The sequence below is a fragment of the Diorhabda carinulata genome, chromosome X, assembly GCF_026250575.1.
Source record: "Diorhabda carinulata isolate Delta chromosome X, icDioCari1.1, whole genome shotgun sequence".
NCBI lineage: Eukaryota > Metazoa > Arthropoda > Insecta > Coleoptera > Chrysomelidae > Diorhabda > Diorhabda carinulata.
In genome coordinates, this window is record NC_079472.1 from 5,697,730 (window position 1) to 5,716,426 (window position 18,697).

The window sequence follows — 18,697 nt, forward strand, 5'->3', positions numbered from 1 at the left end:
AATTTCAGAAAATTAAAATTTTAAGGTTATGCAAAATCATCGAAGTGAAACTGTCAACTGTCAACACTGAAGTGGCTAAAGTCACATTTAAGAAGGTTAAAGTTGTCTACTTCAGAGCACTCCGAAAGTGTTTTGCAGTTCGGAACTGTCACTTTCACTACATGGAACACTCAAAACGCAGCTTTCGGTATGTAAATGAATACAAAACGAACAACTTTCAGATAACGTCGTCTAAAAATATAATTTTCGAATGTGACGTTAACCGCTTAATTATTTTCTTCAAAATCGTAGTTAAAACAATACATTACAACAAATCAAAGAAACCTGCTTTAATTGAGGAACTGCTTCTCTTGGACTTATTTACACTTCAGTTTGATATTCAATTCAACAGCTAAATTAATAAACTGAAATTCGTAGGAGGTTCCAGTTAGATAATTTAAATTGATTGATTTGATAATAGAAATATTCGGGAAGATTGACTTTTCCAAATTTCTTCTAAAAACATTATTTTCCAATAAACCTGAGAGATAAACCTGAGACATTCCTTGTATGGATATGATCAGGAATACCTAATGGGAAATAATTTATTTCAATAGGTTCAAACTAATGTGGACCTCGTCAGGATAACCTGATAAGGAATATTTTTCTTTTCATTAAGGAGATCCTGATTGGCTCCTTATATGGACATGAACAAGGAAACCTTATGGAAAATTAATTTATTCCAAATAGGGCTATTCTGATGCGCTTCTGGCGTGAACCTCGTCATTTAATGCCTTAATTGTTGTGTCATTATGATGTTTCAGGAAAATGAGGAAAACATTTTAGTTGGGCTTCTTCCCACTAATTAGACATGGACAACTCAAACTCAAACTCTACAGTATTGGAGACGTTGATAAAAAAATAACGAACTAGGTATCTTCCATATGTACAGATGAATATAAAAAATATTCATAACAGTAGAAATACTGGTCGGAAAAATGTTTTAGTTGTGATAGAAAGTATGGTATTTTTTGTAAATGTTAAATATTTTTTCTGTAGTAGTTGTGGGTATTTTTGGGTCCTTCCTCGTATTCCTATCGCTTTTAGTTCCGTATACTCAACTGTTCCGCAATATAAACATCAATATATCGATTACAGTAAATATAAAAAGTATTGCAGAAACTAACTTACCTTTCCAAATCAAACAGAAATCGAAGCTTACAAATCACATTGAAGTTTCAAATTACATTAATTTGATCTATTAGCAGTGTTCGTTTTCAGCTGAAGCTGTATATTTAGTCTATTAGCTTCAGAAATTGATTTTATTGAGCATTGGCTGGAATCCAACCCGTAATGCATCTCAATTTATTTTGTTTGCGTTTGATGTTTACCTATTACTACATTGATGAGAGTTTCTTTATTAAAACGAATATAGAAAATGATACAATTACTGAAATCTATTAGTCGGAATAGTTAAAACTTACTAGATAACTCATTTGATAGTTTGTACGAGAAAGAATGACGAGGCATGAAAAGAAATAGAAATCCAATATTGGGTCAACAATTCGTTTTAGTCAGCATTCAGAAAATATTAATAAAAATCTTAATTCTTAAAAGGAAGTATCTATCTTTCCATCTTCATCAGAATAATACTTGACATTGACTACTTGCAAAATTATATTAACACCACCCTGAATATAAAATTTTTTCACAAATTATCCAATGAAAATAGCTGTTTCTGAAATGATTTTCTATGCTGATTCCATATATATGCTTCACGTTTTTCTTTATCACCTCTAGATTTTGTACAATTTTATAATCTAATTTCACTCGACTAAAAACACGTTTTTCCACAAATCAACATAAAAAATTTTCAATATTAGTTCATGTGCACACAGATATATGAATGAAATTGAATAGATGACAAAGGATGAATTTTTGATTAATTTAAAAAAAATCATGGAGGCATTTTGAAGTATGTGAAATTAGATAAGATAGTAACGTAAAAGTATTTTATTTTAGCTTTCGAACTTTCGTTTTTTTAATATCCTGTACATCTTTTAGATGTCTTGGCAATCCCTATTCAGATTCCAGCAGTAGTCAGCCATCATACTTTTATCCTATCTTCCTTTGTACTGTTTTTCCATTTCTTTTATGTCTTGGTAGATCCGTTCACATTGCTCTTTCCTTTAATCCTCCAGTTTCACGCTCATGCTGCGTCCAAGATCTTTATAAAGGCTAACAAGGCTACTTGTTCCTACTAGGTTTTTGCACTCGGGATTTTTATTGTTACCCAGAAAATCCCGCTCAACTCATTTCAAGCTCAACCAAGCTAGTTTTCTTTCTGATTCATACTTTTTTCAAAATTTGCGTCTTGCACCAAAATTTGGATGTGTGAACCCACTAAATTTCGCGCCTTGATTTTTTCTTGAGATGATACAGGGAAATTTTTAGGTTAAGATACTTAAAGCAGGTGCCTTCTTTTAAGAGAGCGATCACAATTTTCTTCATCAATCTTTATGTGCAGCGGTGGTAGTAAAATCTTAGCGTCAATCAATGGTTCATATTAGATGCTTCTCATACCAGGTACACAATTTTGTAGCTTAAGCCACAATTTTTGTTTCCAGTGTTTGTCACGAGCTCTAGTGTTCCATTTACATAAGAAGCACGGTATTTTCGTATAATCCAGCTGTTGACATAGCAGAAGGCATATCATTTTGAAATCACCACACACAAGCTCCACATATTTGATGTTATTCAATAGAATACACCGTTTACCATGAAAAGTTTGTATGGAAAGCATTTATGGCTTGGCTTATAGCAGGGAAAAAACTTACTAATCACTCCAATAGGTCGACCGCGGCTAGACGGTTGGCTAAAAATGGTGTATAAGAGCAAGAGCTAGTAGAAAAATTACTAGTCACAATAAAAACCTACTTGAATATTGAATATGAACATTATAATTAAAATATCAATTGCTTACGTGTTGGAAAGTCATCTTCATCAGTTATAGAAACTAACACGTGGATCTTCATTCAACTTTTCTAATTGTTCTCTTTTTAATTGCACCTTCAAATAAATTGTTTTTGCTCTGTATTTTTTCAACAATCAGCAGAGAATTTTCTATCCGATTAACCCTCGAACATTGATAAATGGTCAAAAATTTTCTAACAAGTTTCTCAAGCTTGTTGTGTACAGGCTTATAGGCTATTTTCAAGCACCAAGCTTTCGAAATCTTTATAAAATTTTTTCGAACAGTTATCAATGTCCTTGGGTTATCACGTAGATTATTCTTTCTTCTGCGTCTGCAATTTCAATAATTGCCCGGATCATTTAAGCAAAATATAGGAATAACTGATAGAAAATTCATATTACTGAACTAACCCTGAAGAAGTTTTGTCAAATTGAAATAAATTGCTGAGGTTAATAAATAAATGAGAACAAACTCGTACTGACTGCAAAATAAAAAAACAATACCAAAAGTTATATGGTGAAAAATTATACAAGGTGGCTCCTTTTTTAAAATAAGTGGAGAACTGGATAAAGGGTGTTGATACATTGACTTCCCCATCTAGATGGAGCAAATCACACGGTTCCTACCAAGAAGTAATGGAGATACATGCGGTCCATAGGTTATTGACCAGTGTCAGTGATAAATCTCAACAGACTTTATACAAAGTTTCAGTTAAGTTGTTTTGGAAGAGGTCTTAAATTAAGCTCCCAACTGTAACAAAACAACAGGATAGAGGCTGTTTACGGTAACTCATTTTAAACAGATAAAAATTGGTCTAAATTGTTTCGCTGATGGCGAGAATCATTCGAAGAAAATCCACGTGCGGACGTCCTGTGACGGTCACTTAAATTAGTGGAAGTCATCGGCGCCTGAAGACAAGAAAGTAATTACAGCACAGACCGGTATTTCTAAAACAAGTGTTCTATGGATCCTATATGAGCACTTAAATAAAACCAAAATGTGTGCCTCTTATTCTCAGGCGGAACAAAAACAGCGTCGAGTAGAATGCTAGGAGCTATTTCTATAGCTTTGCTTTGCTAATACCAAGAAAGTGTAGTCCGATCAATCAAAATGGGTAATGAAACTCTTTTACTATAATCTGAAATCCAAAAGAGATTCTTTGAATTTGTATTAGAAAGGAGAGCCCGTGCCAAAAAAAGTAGAGGTAACGGAAAGCACCAAAAAATGATGACTAGAAGATTTTGAGACTACAAGGGTATTCTTCTGATTGACTTTGAGGAATCAAAAATATAAATGAATGCAGCATATTACTCTGACTAATGACGATGAAATTAAACAGACGTTGTACTAATAGTTTGAACCCAAAGTCTCAACATTTTTTTAAAAGATTAAAGAATAAAAAGAGAATATATTTAAAAATAATCTTAGTTTTTCTTACTTTCTACGTTAGGCTTTCAATCATACACTTAATAAAAAGACCCCAATTTTTCTGATATTCATTCTTTTATGTGTCTTCGTCTTGTTTGTCAATTCGGATACGATATTTCAAAAAGTTTGTATTATGTTTGTAATATTAAATATGCGATTTTCATAATTCATGCTACACTGCATTATTGTTGAAATTGAACTATTATTGTTCATAATTCTCCATTATTTTATACCATTTCTCATTTTCTCATATAATTTCCAGTTTTCAACTTAAACCCTTCTAAAAACATTTTCAAATGTTTTCATGATAGTTCAAATCAGCAACTTTTAAATTATTGAACTTAGGTTTTCAATACTATGTGATCCAAAAGGAAATCAATTTGATTTTGACGCCAGGAACTACACAATGTAGAAAAAGAGGAACAGAAATACACAAGACAACTAGAAGTAAGTAGGAAACGATGAAATCGAAAAATGGATACAAACGGAAAAAGGACAAGCAGATGGAAAAGCAGCGAACTACGACAATATTTTATTAGGAATACTGTCAAAGTTCATTCCACTACTTTTTGTAAAAGGTGACAAAATGTAGTGCTATAATTATGGAGTCATAAGATTATTAAGCGTGGTAATAGAAGTCCACGACCATATCTTAAAAAATAAGCAACTAATTGAAGAAATCACAAAGGAAAAAAAGATATATACAAGAGGAACCAGGTGGATACTGAGTCTGGTGCTATTCATAATTATAATAGATGATGTAGTAAACGAAGTGACAACAAAAATAATTATGGAAATAGAAGGATTCTCTGATTGTGGTTTTGCCGACGATTTAGTATAATTTACTAAAAATGAAGAGGAACTAAACCATAATTAAGTAGGCATTAGAATGAAGGAGAAGATAAAAATAATAATGGGGAAGAAGACTTCAAAATCGAATTAGAGAAAATATTGTTGAAATAATGAGAGTTTCAAATATTTAGACGTGGAGAGACAGAGAGATGACAAACTAGAAGCAAGGGCCAAAATGAACGTATATAAATTAATATTTCAATTTCTTATATTTCATAATGAAACCTAGATACTTACTCAAAATTCTAGCAGCAAAATAAGAAACTAGAATAAAGAACCTATAATAATAGAAATAAAATATAACAACAGCTGAGATGGTTTGAAATGGAAAGTAATTGACCGGCGAAAATGATTTGGCAAGTCAGAGAAATGAAAGTAGGAAACGAGAACGGCTAAAGAAAACTTGGGAAAACACAATTGCCAAAATTGCCCTACGTTATTTCAGTTCAAAATTATAGTTTGAAGTTTTTATTCTGATTCTACTGATCCGATTTCTCCCAGGTATGAATTTCACCCTAAGTTATCATTTTCATTTCTTGTATATAAATAAAATATCTGTGGTAAAAATATTCATTCTCTGTTTTTAGTAAAAATACTGCTCTTGGTGGTGACAGGGAACATTTACAAAGCACACCCTAGAGCACAAAAAACTAAATAAACTTATTAGTAGACGCTAATAACACAAACATCCCTTTTTCCTTTTATATATGTATGTTCCAACCCTCAATTGCTCTCTTGATATTTTTTTAACTTATAGTTACGTGACAAAATACTCAACTTGAACTAGTTTAAACTTTTATAAGTAGCTGTCGGTAAATGTTTCAAATAGGAAACTTTCAAAACTTCTTAAAACAAGGTTTTTAAAAAAAATATCTACAAGTTTACGTGCATTGGGAAATACGGTGAATTAAAAGAGTTCATAAACACTATTACAAGTTGTCAGTTTTGCGTGAGATGAATAAGTTTATCTTCGAAGACGTGATTTCGCGAAAAAAAAATTCTCTGCTAAAGTTTACACTGCCGAAGACGTTGCTGATTTGATCTGGAACATAAACGAGTGAGGGAAAAAAGTTTCGCGTTAAAGATGAATTATTCATTCCAGATATACCATTTCAACTTTACTGAAAAAGCGAACATTTATACAACATTTAAATATGATATATATTCACCATTTCAATATATATATATATATATATATATATATTTAATTTCTTATTTCTTAGACCTTTTGACATGTTTCTGTTTGTAAATCTTCTCTTCTGTTTTAACCTATCTATGTTGAACGACATGAATCAAATAGAAGCGCCGGCTGGCTGTGTCTTCAGTTCGGATTAGAGACTTCGAACGAGAGGTCGTTACGCCATTCTGAAGAGAGGCAACAACGTCGGAACTAGTCAGTGGTTACGTCACTCTCCTTGTAATTGCGAGCCATTAGGGTTGCAAATTTCGACAGATTGTCGATGACGTCACGTTCTTCGGAGGAGATGTAATTCAATATTCTTCGTGGTAGTACCAGCCCAAATGCAATATAAAATTGTGACAATATTAAAACTTACTTACTTAATTAGGTTAGGATTGTGGTGTCTTGAATTTTATTATCGATATACATTTTAAAGTATTGATTCTGTGACCAATTCCTCTGTAGTTATAAGCTTCCTTCTTCTTGAGTTTTTTCATCTTCTTCGTCTCTTTGCTGTTACGCTTCGTCGTGTTTTATATTTTCTATGTAAAGTAGTCCTTCAAAATATTCTCTTCGGCCTTCAATTTCATCCACTTTCTCTGTCTGTTTCTTAATCGATATATTTTCTACTCTTTTGTTGCTTCTAAGACCTTTCAATACTCTGTAGAAGAGTTCGTGGTTCGTGCAGTTCAAAATATTTTCTTTTTGCAATTCACCTTAATAAGTTTTGCTGGATATAAGCTTTTTTTGGCAGCAAAAGATTGAATTTATGCACTGTTACAAAACCTATGTAATGTTGAGAAAGCTCTACATGAATTAATTTTTATCCTGTTCACAAGCTTTTAAAAAATTGAAACGGTTTAAATTAGGACATGAAACTATCAAACACAGTCCGATCCTTTAACTTAAAAACTAAACAAAACATTGAAAAAAATATGGAGGAAAGAAATTTCTTAAAAACTTCTTAGATTATCAGATTCGTATTCTTCTTAGGAACTGCATCACCGCATTAACTACTTCATGACGATCACTAGAAGTTGGTTTATTTGTTTAGAATTTTTAACGTTTATTATTGAAACTAGCATGAGCACTGTATTTTTTTTTATTTCAGAAATGTTTGACGACACTGGATTTGACATCGTTAGGTGTAGGAAGTTGCGTCGGTACAGGAATGTATTTAGTAGCTGGAATGGTCGCCAAAAATGTCGCTGGACCGGGAGTGGTATTTAGTTTCATAATTGCAGCAGTTGCTAGCATATTTTCAGGTATGTTTAAATACATATGAAGGTTCAAACATTTCAAATAAGTCCTAACATTAATTGAGGTTGCTACTTACTACTCCTACACGAACACTAACAATTATCCTAACCTAACCTAACCTAATGATCGTCTTCAGAAACATGGATAAATTGAATAATTGTTAATGCTACTGTAGAAGAAGTAAGTAGCCATATAAATACAAGGTATCTCAAAATAAAGTTCTCGTTTGTATTGTTATTGCGTGAACGCAGTTATTCGAAGGTGTAGCACGTAGAAAATTCTGCAATGATGATGTACCAGGCGCTCGTCTAATAGGAAAATGAGTCGAGAAGTTTGAAGAGACCAGACCAACACTGGATAAAAAGGTCTATTCGGAAGCGTACTATTCGTTTGAACATACATAGATCATCATTATTTCGCATTTCTTACAAAGATTTGGGACTACACCCTCAAAAAATTCTGTTAGTGGAAGAATTGAAGATTGAGTCCTTTTCAATGTTTACAAGCATCTTGTTTTCAGATGAAGTTCAAAAGGAAGAAGATTTATGATTAAGGAGAACAAATAATCGAATAAGGAATATATTTGGAGAAGCAGAGCTAAGCAAAATAATAAGATCCGAAATAATAGATTGGCTGGGTAATATACAAAAAATGCCAGATTTCAGTTCAACAAAATGATAGACATAGAACAAGAAGGAACTAGAAAAAAGGAAGACCAAGGAAAATATGATGCGCAGAAATGATGGAAGACCTAAGAGAGAAAGAGAGAGAGAGGAATTCAGGATTGGAAAACGAAAGCAAAAAAAATAGGAAAGAGTGGAAGGGAATCACTTCCATGCTATGGGCCGAAAAGGCTTGCGTGAATCCATATATATATATATATTTGCTGGCAAATTTATTCTTAGGAAAGGTGACATAAATTGGCCTTCACGCAGTCCACATTTAAAATCTATGGTTGCGTCAAATTAGTATATTAATTTCATTACCCCATGAAATGAATGTTATGAGCGCAACGGTTTACTCTTTAGTTTTTTAAAATTGTATTTTCAAATGTGAACTTTCTTTTAAGACACCTTGTAAATAACTTATCAAGGTTCCGAGTAGTACGCATCCTGATAGGAGAAATAGTTTGTTTCTATAATGAAATGAAACTGTGAAGATGTGTGGATTCACACAAAAAAGCGGTGAAGAAAAATTTCATTAATCTCTAAATCTAAAGATATTAAACAGATATATTAATATGATAATGAGAAATTTTCAGTATTTAGTTACATTTCTGTTGGATTCTAAAATTGCTTCATTTCGTCTCATTATTTTTTCTATGAATTGTTTGACTTATCAATACACTTTTTCAAGCATTTGAATCAATTCGAGGCATTTTTTCCATTTAGATGGATGGATCTCCAAATCATGTGAACCAGCTCTTCAGATGTAGAAAAACGTTGACCTCGCAATTTATTTTTGATCTGCGAGAAATCATAGGGTACCAAACAAGGACTGTACAGCGGATGACCTATCAATTGAATGTTTTTACTGTTCAAAAACGTTTTTGTTTGAGCTGATGTGTAAAATGTCGTCTTCTGCGATTGGTTTACCTGATATTTTCGAACACTTCTGGCAAACAAATGCTATTGCACAATTCAGAATCGACAGTTCTGCAATGCTATAATGAAACGGTCGCGACATGTCTAGTTATTCCGAAAAAACAGACAACCATTTGCTTCGAAGTACTTTATGATGATACAACTTTTATTGGATTTGGCTTGAACGACCCATACAGTCGATTATTTCATTTCGTGTTCATGAGCATAGATCTATGATTCGTCGCCTGTCTTTTTATAGACATCTTTCGGTGCTTTGAGTAATTGTTAAATTATGCGGTATCCAACGCGAACAGTTTTTTTTAGAGAGCCAAATGCTCATGCAATTGAATGTATGCGAGTAGAACTAATGCCCAAGTATGACTCATTCTCACGGTATGTCAATTCACCATTGAAAATGTCAAATTTCATGGCAATGTCAGATTTGACATATACACGTCACTGCTGTCATTTCTCAAAACTTAAATAGAAATTCTCGTACTTCGCTGCTCTCTCATAATCAGGATTCATTATTCAAATAATTCTTTCCAATTGCACCAAGATTAGTGCAAAAGTATCAATTTTTTTTTATTGTATTTAAGTAGAATTCCGTTGAAAAACATTCAATCTACATTTTTCAATTGTACTTATTTATACTAATAAGATAAAAATTGGTTAATTGCTTGTATGTTTCTTTATAATTATTTCGAAAAATATTCAACAGAAGCCTAATTTACCTACACAGGTCCAGCGATGTTCTGTGCATTGATATTGAAAATTCTATAAACCAATATTTACTTTACGATAGGCGATTCAAACTGACGATTAGATTGCGTGTTTTTCTCTCGTATTTCTATTATTTTACTGGCTTTATATTCCTGATGACGGGTGTGCTATGAAGAAGATAATACCAATTGTATAGATTGTAAATTATTATTTTAGTATAAAATGTGGTGAAATTCCATGAAATTTTTTTAGTTTTACAGCACCTAGTCGATATATAGCATTAAAAACTGAATGAATGATCAAGATTTGTCTTTACTGCTGCGAATTATTCCATCTCTTTTTCTACTACATTTTGTTTATTTCTGACGCAAAAATAGAAAATGGGATTTATCCCTTATGGAAATTTGTTTTATTCAATTCATGTTTCGGCTCGACTAAATGATTTTTTGGATAAGTATAGCCAGAGGTTGTGCATATTGCAGTGTTTTTTGGAGAACTTAAATTTGCAGATGAATATAAAAGAAATAAATATAAAGACAGTGAAAAAAAGATAATATACTTGTTATTTAGCATTAATTTGACAAAAAGTGAACAACATTAATAACGATTATTCACGAAAAAGTAACAAAAAATTTGAAAAAACATGCTGTAATAAATAAATATTGTTTATAGTATCCTATCATTTGTGAAATACTTCCCAAGTCTTAACAAAAAATATTGGAAATTGTACAATCTGTAGTCGAAAATCAGTATCTCAATAAGTAGTGTTCTAGGTTATTATTTGATGCTAAAACTCCTTCAGTAACTATATGAATAATATTAATTGAAACACCCTGCACAAATGAAAATTTCACTGCTAATATTATATTAAAATAGAGTTTCAGCTCTTTACTATAGAAATCGAAAGTGAAAATTTTAAAAAATACAATAAACAAGACAGTATAACAATCATTATTTTTTATAATTAATTTGTATTTTTTGTTAACTTAACAACGTCAGTTGACCTAACTGAAATGGTTGCATGCAAAATTTTATTCAACATTTATAAATTCGAAACGCCTATTATTAAGATTTTGTCTTTTAAATGAGCCACATTGAATTTGGTGAAACATGAATTAAAATATATAAATTGAAATTATTCCCTTTCCTATTTTGAGTTCATTCTAATTTTAAATCAACTGCAGAGCAAGCCCTTCACTGGAATAGACAAAAATAGCTTACAAAGTGGATCAATAACCGCTGCAAAGCTAGGACCAAACGTCAGACAAAGAAAATAAAAATAAAGGTTTTACAGGTTTTCCCGAAGAGTCAGAAGGCTTTAGAAATACTTTTGAAAATTTATATGGAATCTTTTGTATAATATATGTTTCACAAAGAAAAGATCTCAGTTTACTTTATGATATGAAGTCGCTACAATAAAAAGTCTACCTGCTGTGATATTTATTTCAAAGTGGAAATAGAGAGACTAGTATGAATATCCTGTCTTCAGATATAACAACACCTGGCATTTGTTGAGCAATTTCAATGAAATTTTCATAAACAGAAGTAATTTTTTCAATAATATAATTAATAATATGTAATTTGGGCATTGATCGAGTGATCTATATCTGACTAGTATTCGTTCCAAATTCCCTAAATCACATCCCATACCTGTGCAATTGGCAATCAATCAGATGCCAAAGCAGACCATAGGAAGACGAAAATTCCAACCACGAAGGTTGTCTGAAAAGTTTCCTACTCAACAAAGGAATAAGACAACATAGTATGCGATAACGAAACATATAAACAGCAGATATAGTGAGTGTTCAACCATTTCATTATGACACTTTTTTTTTCAAATTTCTCCCTTCGCCTTATTAACAAATGATGAGTGATACTCTTCATCTATTGTTTTACATTTCTAAAGATAGTCGATGAACATATTCTCATGACTATTTCAAAGTAGGTTCGCCTTTTACATTCCACTGTCTTTCGTTTTAGGAGTGTAGTGGCGGATCCAGGTTTCACATACAGTTATGAATCGCAGCAAGAGCATGCAATGAGTTGGATTGTTTGAATCGTGTCAATGAGGTCCAAAAAATGTTTATTACAATACGCTTTCGGTCCAAAGTGAATAAACGAGCACACCACGCGCGGATAGCTCACGCATGCATATTTCTTCAATCAGTATACAGCAAATGCATTCTTTTCATATACCGATAGCCTTTTCTGTCTCTTTAACGTTAATCTCTTTAACGTTAATTCGATAGTACACCCATTTGATGATACTGGTTGCTGCAGTTTTGGTCGTCCCGAACGCCGTTGTCAACCAAGTGTATATGGCCGCATTTGCATTCAGTTGTTCAAACTTTTACGGCCGTAAATGATGACTTAGAGACCCTGTATACAGTTCTCAGCTCCTCTTCAATTTACGTAGACGTATTGCCTTTAAAAAACAAACATTTAATAACAGCTTAATGCTCCAAATTCATGCACTTTAAGAAAAATCTTCACAACGACTCACCTCTACAAAGCTAAAGCGGAGCTTAGCGTCAAAATGAACGAAATGTAGTAAAAATCTCTGAACACATGCGCAAATATATTTCCCACGTATAAAAAAGAAATGTGCTGCTACCAACAATGTTTACGTTACTGATTGAAGATAATTTGTTACTATTACATATTACACCATATGTCTTCTAGGATCATCAATGGCCGAGAAGCGAAATCAAGACTCGTTAATCAATTTCTGAAGAAACAAAAAAACAACTTTGATCAAGAATTGAAGCTATGGAGGAACTTAACAGTAGCGAAAAGTAATGCATTTTCAACAGATGATTTCGCGGTAACAGATATCAGGTGCTAGAGCATCTATAACTCGTATTCTCCATTCTTTGTCTACTTGTTGATTTTGTTAGAAAGAAGTCAGCGAATATCAAAAGGCTTAAGAGAGAGGCGAAGCACGACAGACAAGATTTTCAGATTAAAAACTATGACCTAGACCAAAATCTAGATCTACATTTATTGTTCGAAGATTATAAGCAAGTTTACGATACAATAGAAAGAACAAAGTTGTATGTGGCCTTAGAGGTTTCAGATATCAGAAAAACAATAGTTAAATTGTTTAAAATGTTTATGATCAAACTGAGGAAAATTGATGCACTTGTTGTTTAATATCTTAAGTTACCATGTCAGTACCGTGGATAAATGAGTCAGTACCGTGGAACTCAAAATCCGACATTTGTGTCTTGCTCGTGATACTTTGAAGTTGTAGTAAATTCCTCTTAGAGTTTTATTTTTACAGTAAAATAGATGAATAATATGCATAAAAAAGTTAGAAAAGTTAAATTTTAAAATCTTGAAATTTTGAATACAAAAAATCACAGTTAGAACGGAATCACCCATATATAGTATATTGCAAGGGGAATAAAAAAGATTCGGGCTCAGAGTAAATAGCTTAAAGGCTAAATAGATGGAATGCAGCATCGAAGGAAAAATCGGGAGGAAAACAAAACTTCCAGGACGGATAACGAGGAATATCAATTAGAAGAAGTTGAGTCTTTCGACTATCTAGGAGAACTGATAACGAATACAGATGATGAGATGAATGATCTGGAAGCAATGAGCCTTAAAGGGCTGAAGTGATGTACTCTATATATTGTTTCGACAGAGAGACATTCAACCACGTAGCTGATATTGGGACTCCATTCTTGATACTGATACAAGCACCGTAGGCATTTGGGGAGTACTCTCACAGATCCAACGACAGCAAGAAAGAGTGCTGGGATACTTCAGTTAAGTTCTCGCGAAACCAGAATGGATCTACTGCGTCGCGAGAAGCGAGATTATGGTGGTAGTGAAGTCCGTGGAACACTTTTACCAGTATCTTTATGGATTGACGATGAAGCACTCAGGTGGTTGATGCAGCTCAACAATCCCGAGAGCTGGATCGCCGGATCGCCAGATGGCCAATTGGATTGAATATCTTCAATAGTATAACGTTGATAGCGAACATCGGGTTAGTGTCAGCCACCGAAATGGCGACTCCTTGTCTAGACGACTTTGCCCAACAGACCGTTCCCACTGCAACAAGGTGGAAATTAAGGAAGCTGTAGTTTCAAGAGCTACACTGGTCATCCACAAGAATAGGAGAATGATTCTCACCTCACTTAAAAATGGTTTGGCGATGGAGGGAAAAAATCGGCAACCTACCTGGTAAGAAGATTTTCACCGGCACTCAAGGTATATCGGGCTCAGTGAAAGTATAGTTCTAATACCCGCCGAGAGAAAAAGATTTTTCCCAAAAAATAATTTTGTTAAGGTCCATACTTAATCAAGAAAAGAATCAATGATTTCATCTATTAGCTAGATCCCAATTGAAAAGCGAAATTATTCCACCAAAATCGTACATCACCGTTCGAAGGTGACAATAACCTAGAGAACGACGAAGAAGAGCCTGACCCTGTCTTCGGATAATTTAAGGTTGGGTACGGAGGTACCGGGAAAGCTAGATATGGAGTCACTACAGAACAACAATGATATTTGTTAACTCTGTCGGAAAATTATTCGCTGGAGTGAGTATAATAAATCGTGCAGCCAATTCTGTTCTATTGTGTTAATAGAATCTAAACTTTGGTGGCTACGGCTTCCCTTTTTTGTAACTTATTAACAGTATGGCCGTTATTATATGATCAATTTCTAGGAAGACCTTTTTTCTAGAACTGAAACAGCGAGAAATTCGTTCTCTATAAATATGCGATCCAGTAAATAATCTGATGTCATCCCGAACACATCAGAATATAAAAATGTACATCAAATTGTACAAATAAATTAAATAAGTAAGCGAGAATCCACCGTGTGTATAAATGTACCCAACCATATAAAAACTGTTTAAATAAAAAATAAAACATACAATATAATGGATACTTTCTTAAACCATTATGGTAGTTGCCCAGGTCGAAAAGGATAAAAGTGTGCAGTAAAATAAAATAAGACAATTTTATTACTAAACATTTCATTTTAGTACAGTTTTAGATGATTCCGTTCAATTTTCCGTTAAGTTTCTCACTTATAATGAATTATTATGTTTTCCGGAAATTTCATGTCATAAATGCGGTAAAAAGTTGATTCATCAATTGAAAGTGTAATTAAACTCGAGTAAATCTGGAGAAAAGCTGCAGAATTTTCAATGGAATTCAATTAGACGATAAGCACGTTCTGCTGCTCTAGACCGATGGTTGCACGTGTCGGTTGGTTTTATAATATACTAAATTTAGTGCAAGTTCTCCAGCAATTATGATGATTACTTTTTCAATACAATTACATCAATTTTCAGGTTATATCAACGGATTAATTCGAAAGAATAAACAACCTGGACAATATCCCTATCGAAATTCCAATCGTTTGTTATATTAAATTAGTAATCTAAAATCGTTTAATGAATATTTTATTGTTATTATTGAATCGCATTCACAGAGATATCTTTTCATTTTTCTTCATTTCCATTTATTAAAATATATTTTGTTCAACTTCCGAGTAGAATCTCATTTATAGTTAATTACATAAATTTTATTTTGTAAAAGTAGTTTGAGTAAACTACAAATTCAACCGGCGCAGTCAGTAGGATTGCAAATGGTTATTTTAAAGATCGTAACGCCAACTGTGATCTACGGTTTATTTGCAATCTCGAAACACAGCGTTAATTTTGTTAATCTCATGAAATATCATTTGTTGTGCTATTTAATTCTATTTTTGACCAAGATGAATGTTTCAAGTATTTGTAAACAACTCAAATAGCACTCGTATGACAACACGTTACAAGTACCTTCACCATTAAAAATGGCAAACTTTACAATGGCAAATTTGACATATTCACATCAGTGTTGCCATATCTCAAAACAAAAGTAGCAACCCTCATATATGTATTATTATTTATTTATAACATTAGCTAAAGAATCTTTTATATTGTCATGGATACTAACGTACAATGTTATGTCAAATGGAAGTTGTTAAAAAACGAAAAAAGTTCAAAATACAGCAATGGAAAACTGAATAGCGAATTTTTCAGGTAATTATTAGTATTTCTTACATAACCAATTTCCTCTTATATTTCCTTTCCATATATTCACAATGTACGTTCGAACTTTGTCATCAGGAGAATTTGTGTTTTAAATAATTTTCAAATACGAATTTTACCTAGATCTAGGATAAAAATTTTACTTTTCATTAACAACAAACACAAGTTGTACTAAACTGTCGCGAGGCTCTGTCCTAGGTTCGTGACCCAGAATTAATGAACAGGAACTACAAAAGAATAAGAAACACTAAATCTTAAGGAAGCGAAAAAGATAGAAGAGTGGTTAGGGAGTTAATTAAGTAAGATATTGATATTTCTTATGAAATTCAATCTTCCAACAATCAAATTGTAAGCCGCTTCAAAAACCATTGAGCAATGCCAAGCTATTTTAAATTTGAAGCCTCATTTGACTGAAGGCTTATATATATAGATAAACAGATATATCATTACAGAAAAACGTCATGAAATTTGTGAGTGAATTTACTTGACAATCTGTAATAGTAGATAAATTGCTTTGTTAGTAAGTAAAAACACGGTTTTCTCTATCACCATCAACCCCAATCAACTTGATAAATGATGATAAATACCCCTCCAAGCTATGGTAGAGCAGTTTAGTTGCCGGGGATAGAAGTGGATGTTCGTGGGTAGCAAAAATATGTTCAACAATTATAATCGATTTAGAATGTTCTGGAAAGTTCCAAAAATTTCTAGAACGATCTGGAAAGTTCTAAAATGATGAGTACTATTTATAATAATCCATTAGGAACGTTCGAGAAAGTTCTGGAAATTTCTTGAATGATTTATAAAGTTCCACAATTAGTGAAGTTAATAAATGAGTACCATTTATTATAAGCGATCTAAAATGTCCAAAAATTTCTAGAATAATCAAGAAAATTCCAAAATGAGTGGAATTTATTGTAAACGATTCAAAATGTTCTGAATCGAAGTGATGTACATCTAATTATTCCAGAGTCTTCTGGAACTGGAAATTTCGATGTTTGATGGTATATAAAAAGAAATTCAGTGACTGTTCGTCCATTCAATCGTGTTTGAAGTTAAGTAAAGATCAATTGGAATCAAGAGTGAACAGTTACAAAAAAATCAAATGATTTTCATGAGTGAAAAAGAACAAACTATTTGTATGTACTTCCGAGCTAAGCCGAATTTCACTGTTGGTACTATTATAGAATGACAAAGCAGAAGCTAAATTAATTTTGGTATAAGAACTAGTCACAGTTTCCTATCATCGCGTGGAAAAGTATGAGAACCGCAAATCTCAGTAACCTTATGAGAATTAATAGTAGACAGCCATTTAAGGAAATAAATAATGTTTAATGTTGAAAAAACCATAGACAAATGAAACGATCATCGGATCGTATTTACCCACCGGTCTACCATGATAGATAGGATCATATCATATGCTTATAACCCGACTAACTACATCAGTTTTGAACAACAATGAACGTGATTAGGGTTAGTTTCCTAACATTCAGATCTTGATCGAGTTATCCCGATCATAGTTTTCGGAAAGCTCTTATGACCGATGTACAAGCGAATTCTTGCGTCAAAAATATTGAAAATAATAAAAAATCGGTTATTCTAATTCGGAACGAAATAAATATCATTAGTCTCGTTATCAAATATGGCAGATGACCATTTACATTCTGTACTTGTAGAAGTTATTCGAACCTCACTCATATCGAAATTGGTCTGAATCAATTTGGCAGGGTAAATTTCACTCAAGTATGCATTCCGTTCTAATTTAATAGAAAATTGGGAATAAATGGGAGACGGAGAATATAGATAAGGCAGCTCAATTTCTAAAAGCGTACAATATTCAATCGGAGCTACCCGAACAATTAGGTTGTATTATTGGTTCTTATTTTTTTTTTTTTTTTTTCTAGAAAAGCAATTTGGAACTTGTTCGGTTTTCTGATATTTATTAAGGTCGAAGCACGACTGTCAAATCCAAACAATAAACAAACGATTAATGGAATAGTCTTGAGAATATGCTTCCACATGTTTATCTACAATATGCACGTGATATAAATTGTTGTTGTGATATAAAATCGTTACAAATACAAATACCTCGTCATTATGATTAGTAATATTGAGTTAAAATTGTATATGAATATGTTTTGGAAGCTAAAGAATCCATTAATCTTCTAAACGGCTGGGAGTCAGCTATGAGGTCATTGAAATGATGTTTACATAACCTAACCTCTGTAGCATAGACTTTTTCTTTAAGATACGACCAAACTGTGTTATCCAAACGATTAAAATCGCTTGACCGAGGAGGCCAATGAATCGGAGCTTTTCCACATCTATCAATGTATCGATTCGTGAAATGTTTACTACACCTTCTATCAAAGTGCGGTGGAGCTCCATCGGCATCGTGCATAAAGAATCTTTGTTCATTTAGCGTCAAATCTTCTAATATTTAGAATAAGTGATTGCTTAAAAAATCCAGGTACATGTCACAATTAAAATTTCCAGGTAGAACGTTATATCTTATTTATTTGTTACCTAGAGTTGCTGCCCAAACATCTTATATATTAAAAAAATTGATGATTTCCATTCCGAGTCCGTTCAGGCGTTCTACCCAACCGATTTGCTTAATTTTTTTTTCAATGAAAGGTATTGATGCACAGATCAGCCATCAA

At 32.7% G+C, this 18,697-nt stretch overlaps 1 protein-coding gene across 2 annotated transcripts in view; it reads left to right on the forward strand.

Moving 5' to 3' along the window:
* Nucleotides 1-18,697, forward strand: part of LOC130902118 (high affinity cationic amino acid transporter 1) — a 153,749-nt gene that overhangs the window by 84,055 nt on the left and 50,997 nt on the right. For both annotated transcript variants that reach the window (XM_057813970.1, XM_057813971.1), the window contains exon 3: nt 7,525-7,678. In XM_057813970.1, the coding sequence (XP_057669953.1) occupies nt 7,525-7,678 (154 nt within the window). The remainder of the gene's footprint in view (nt 1-7,524; nt 7,679-18,697) is intronic.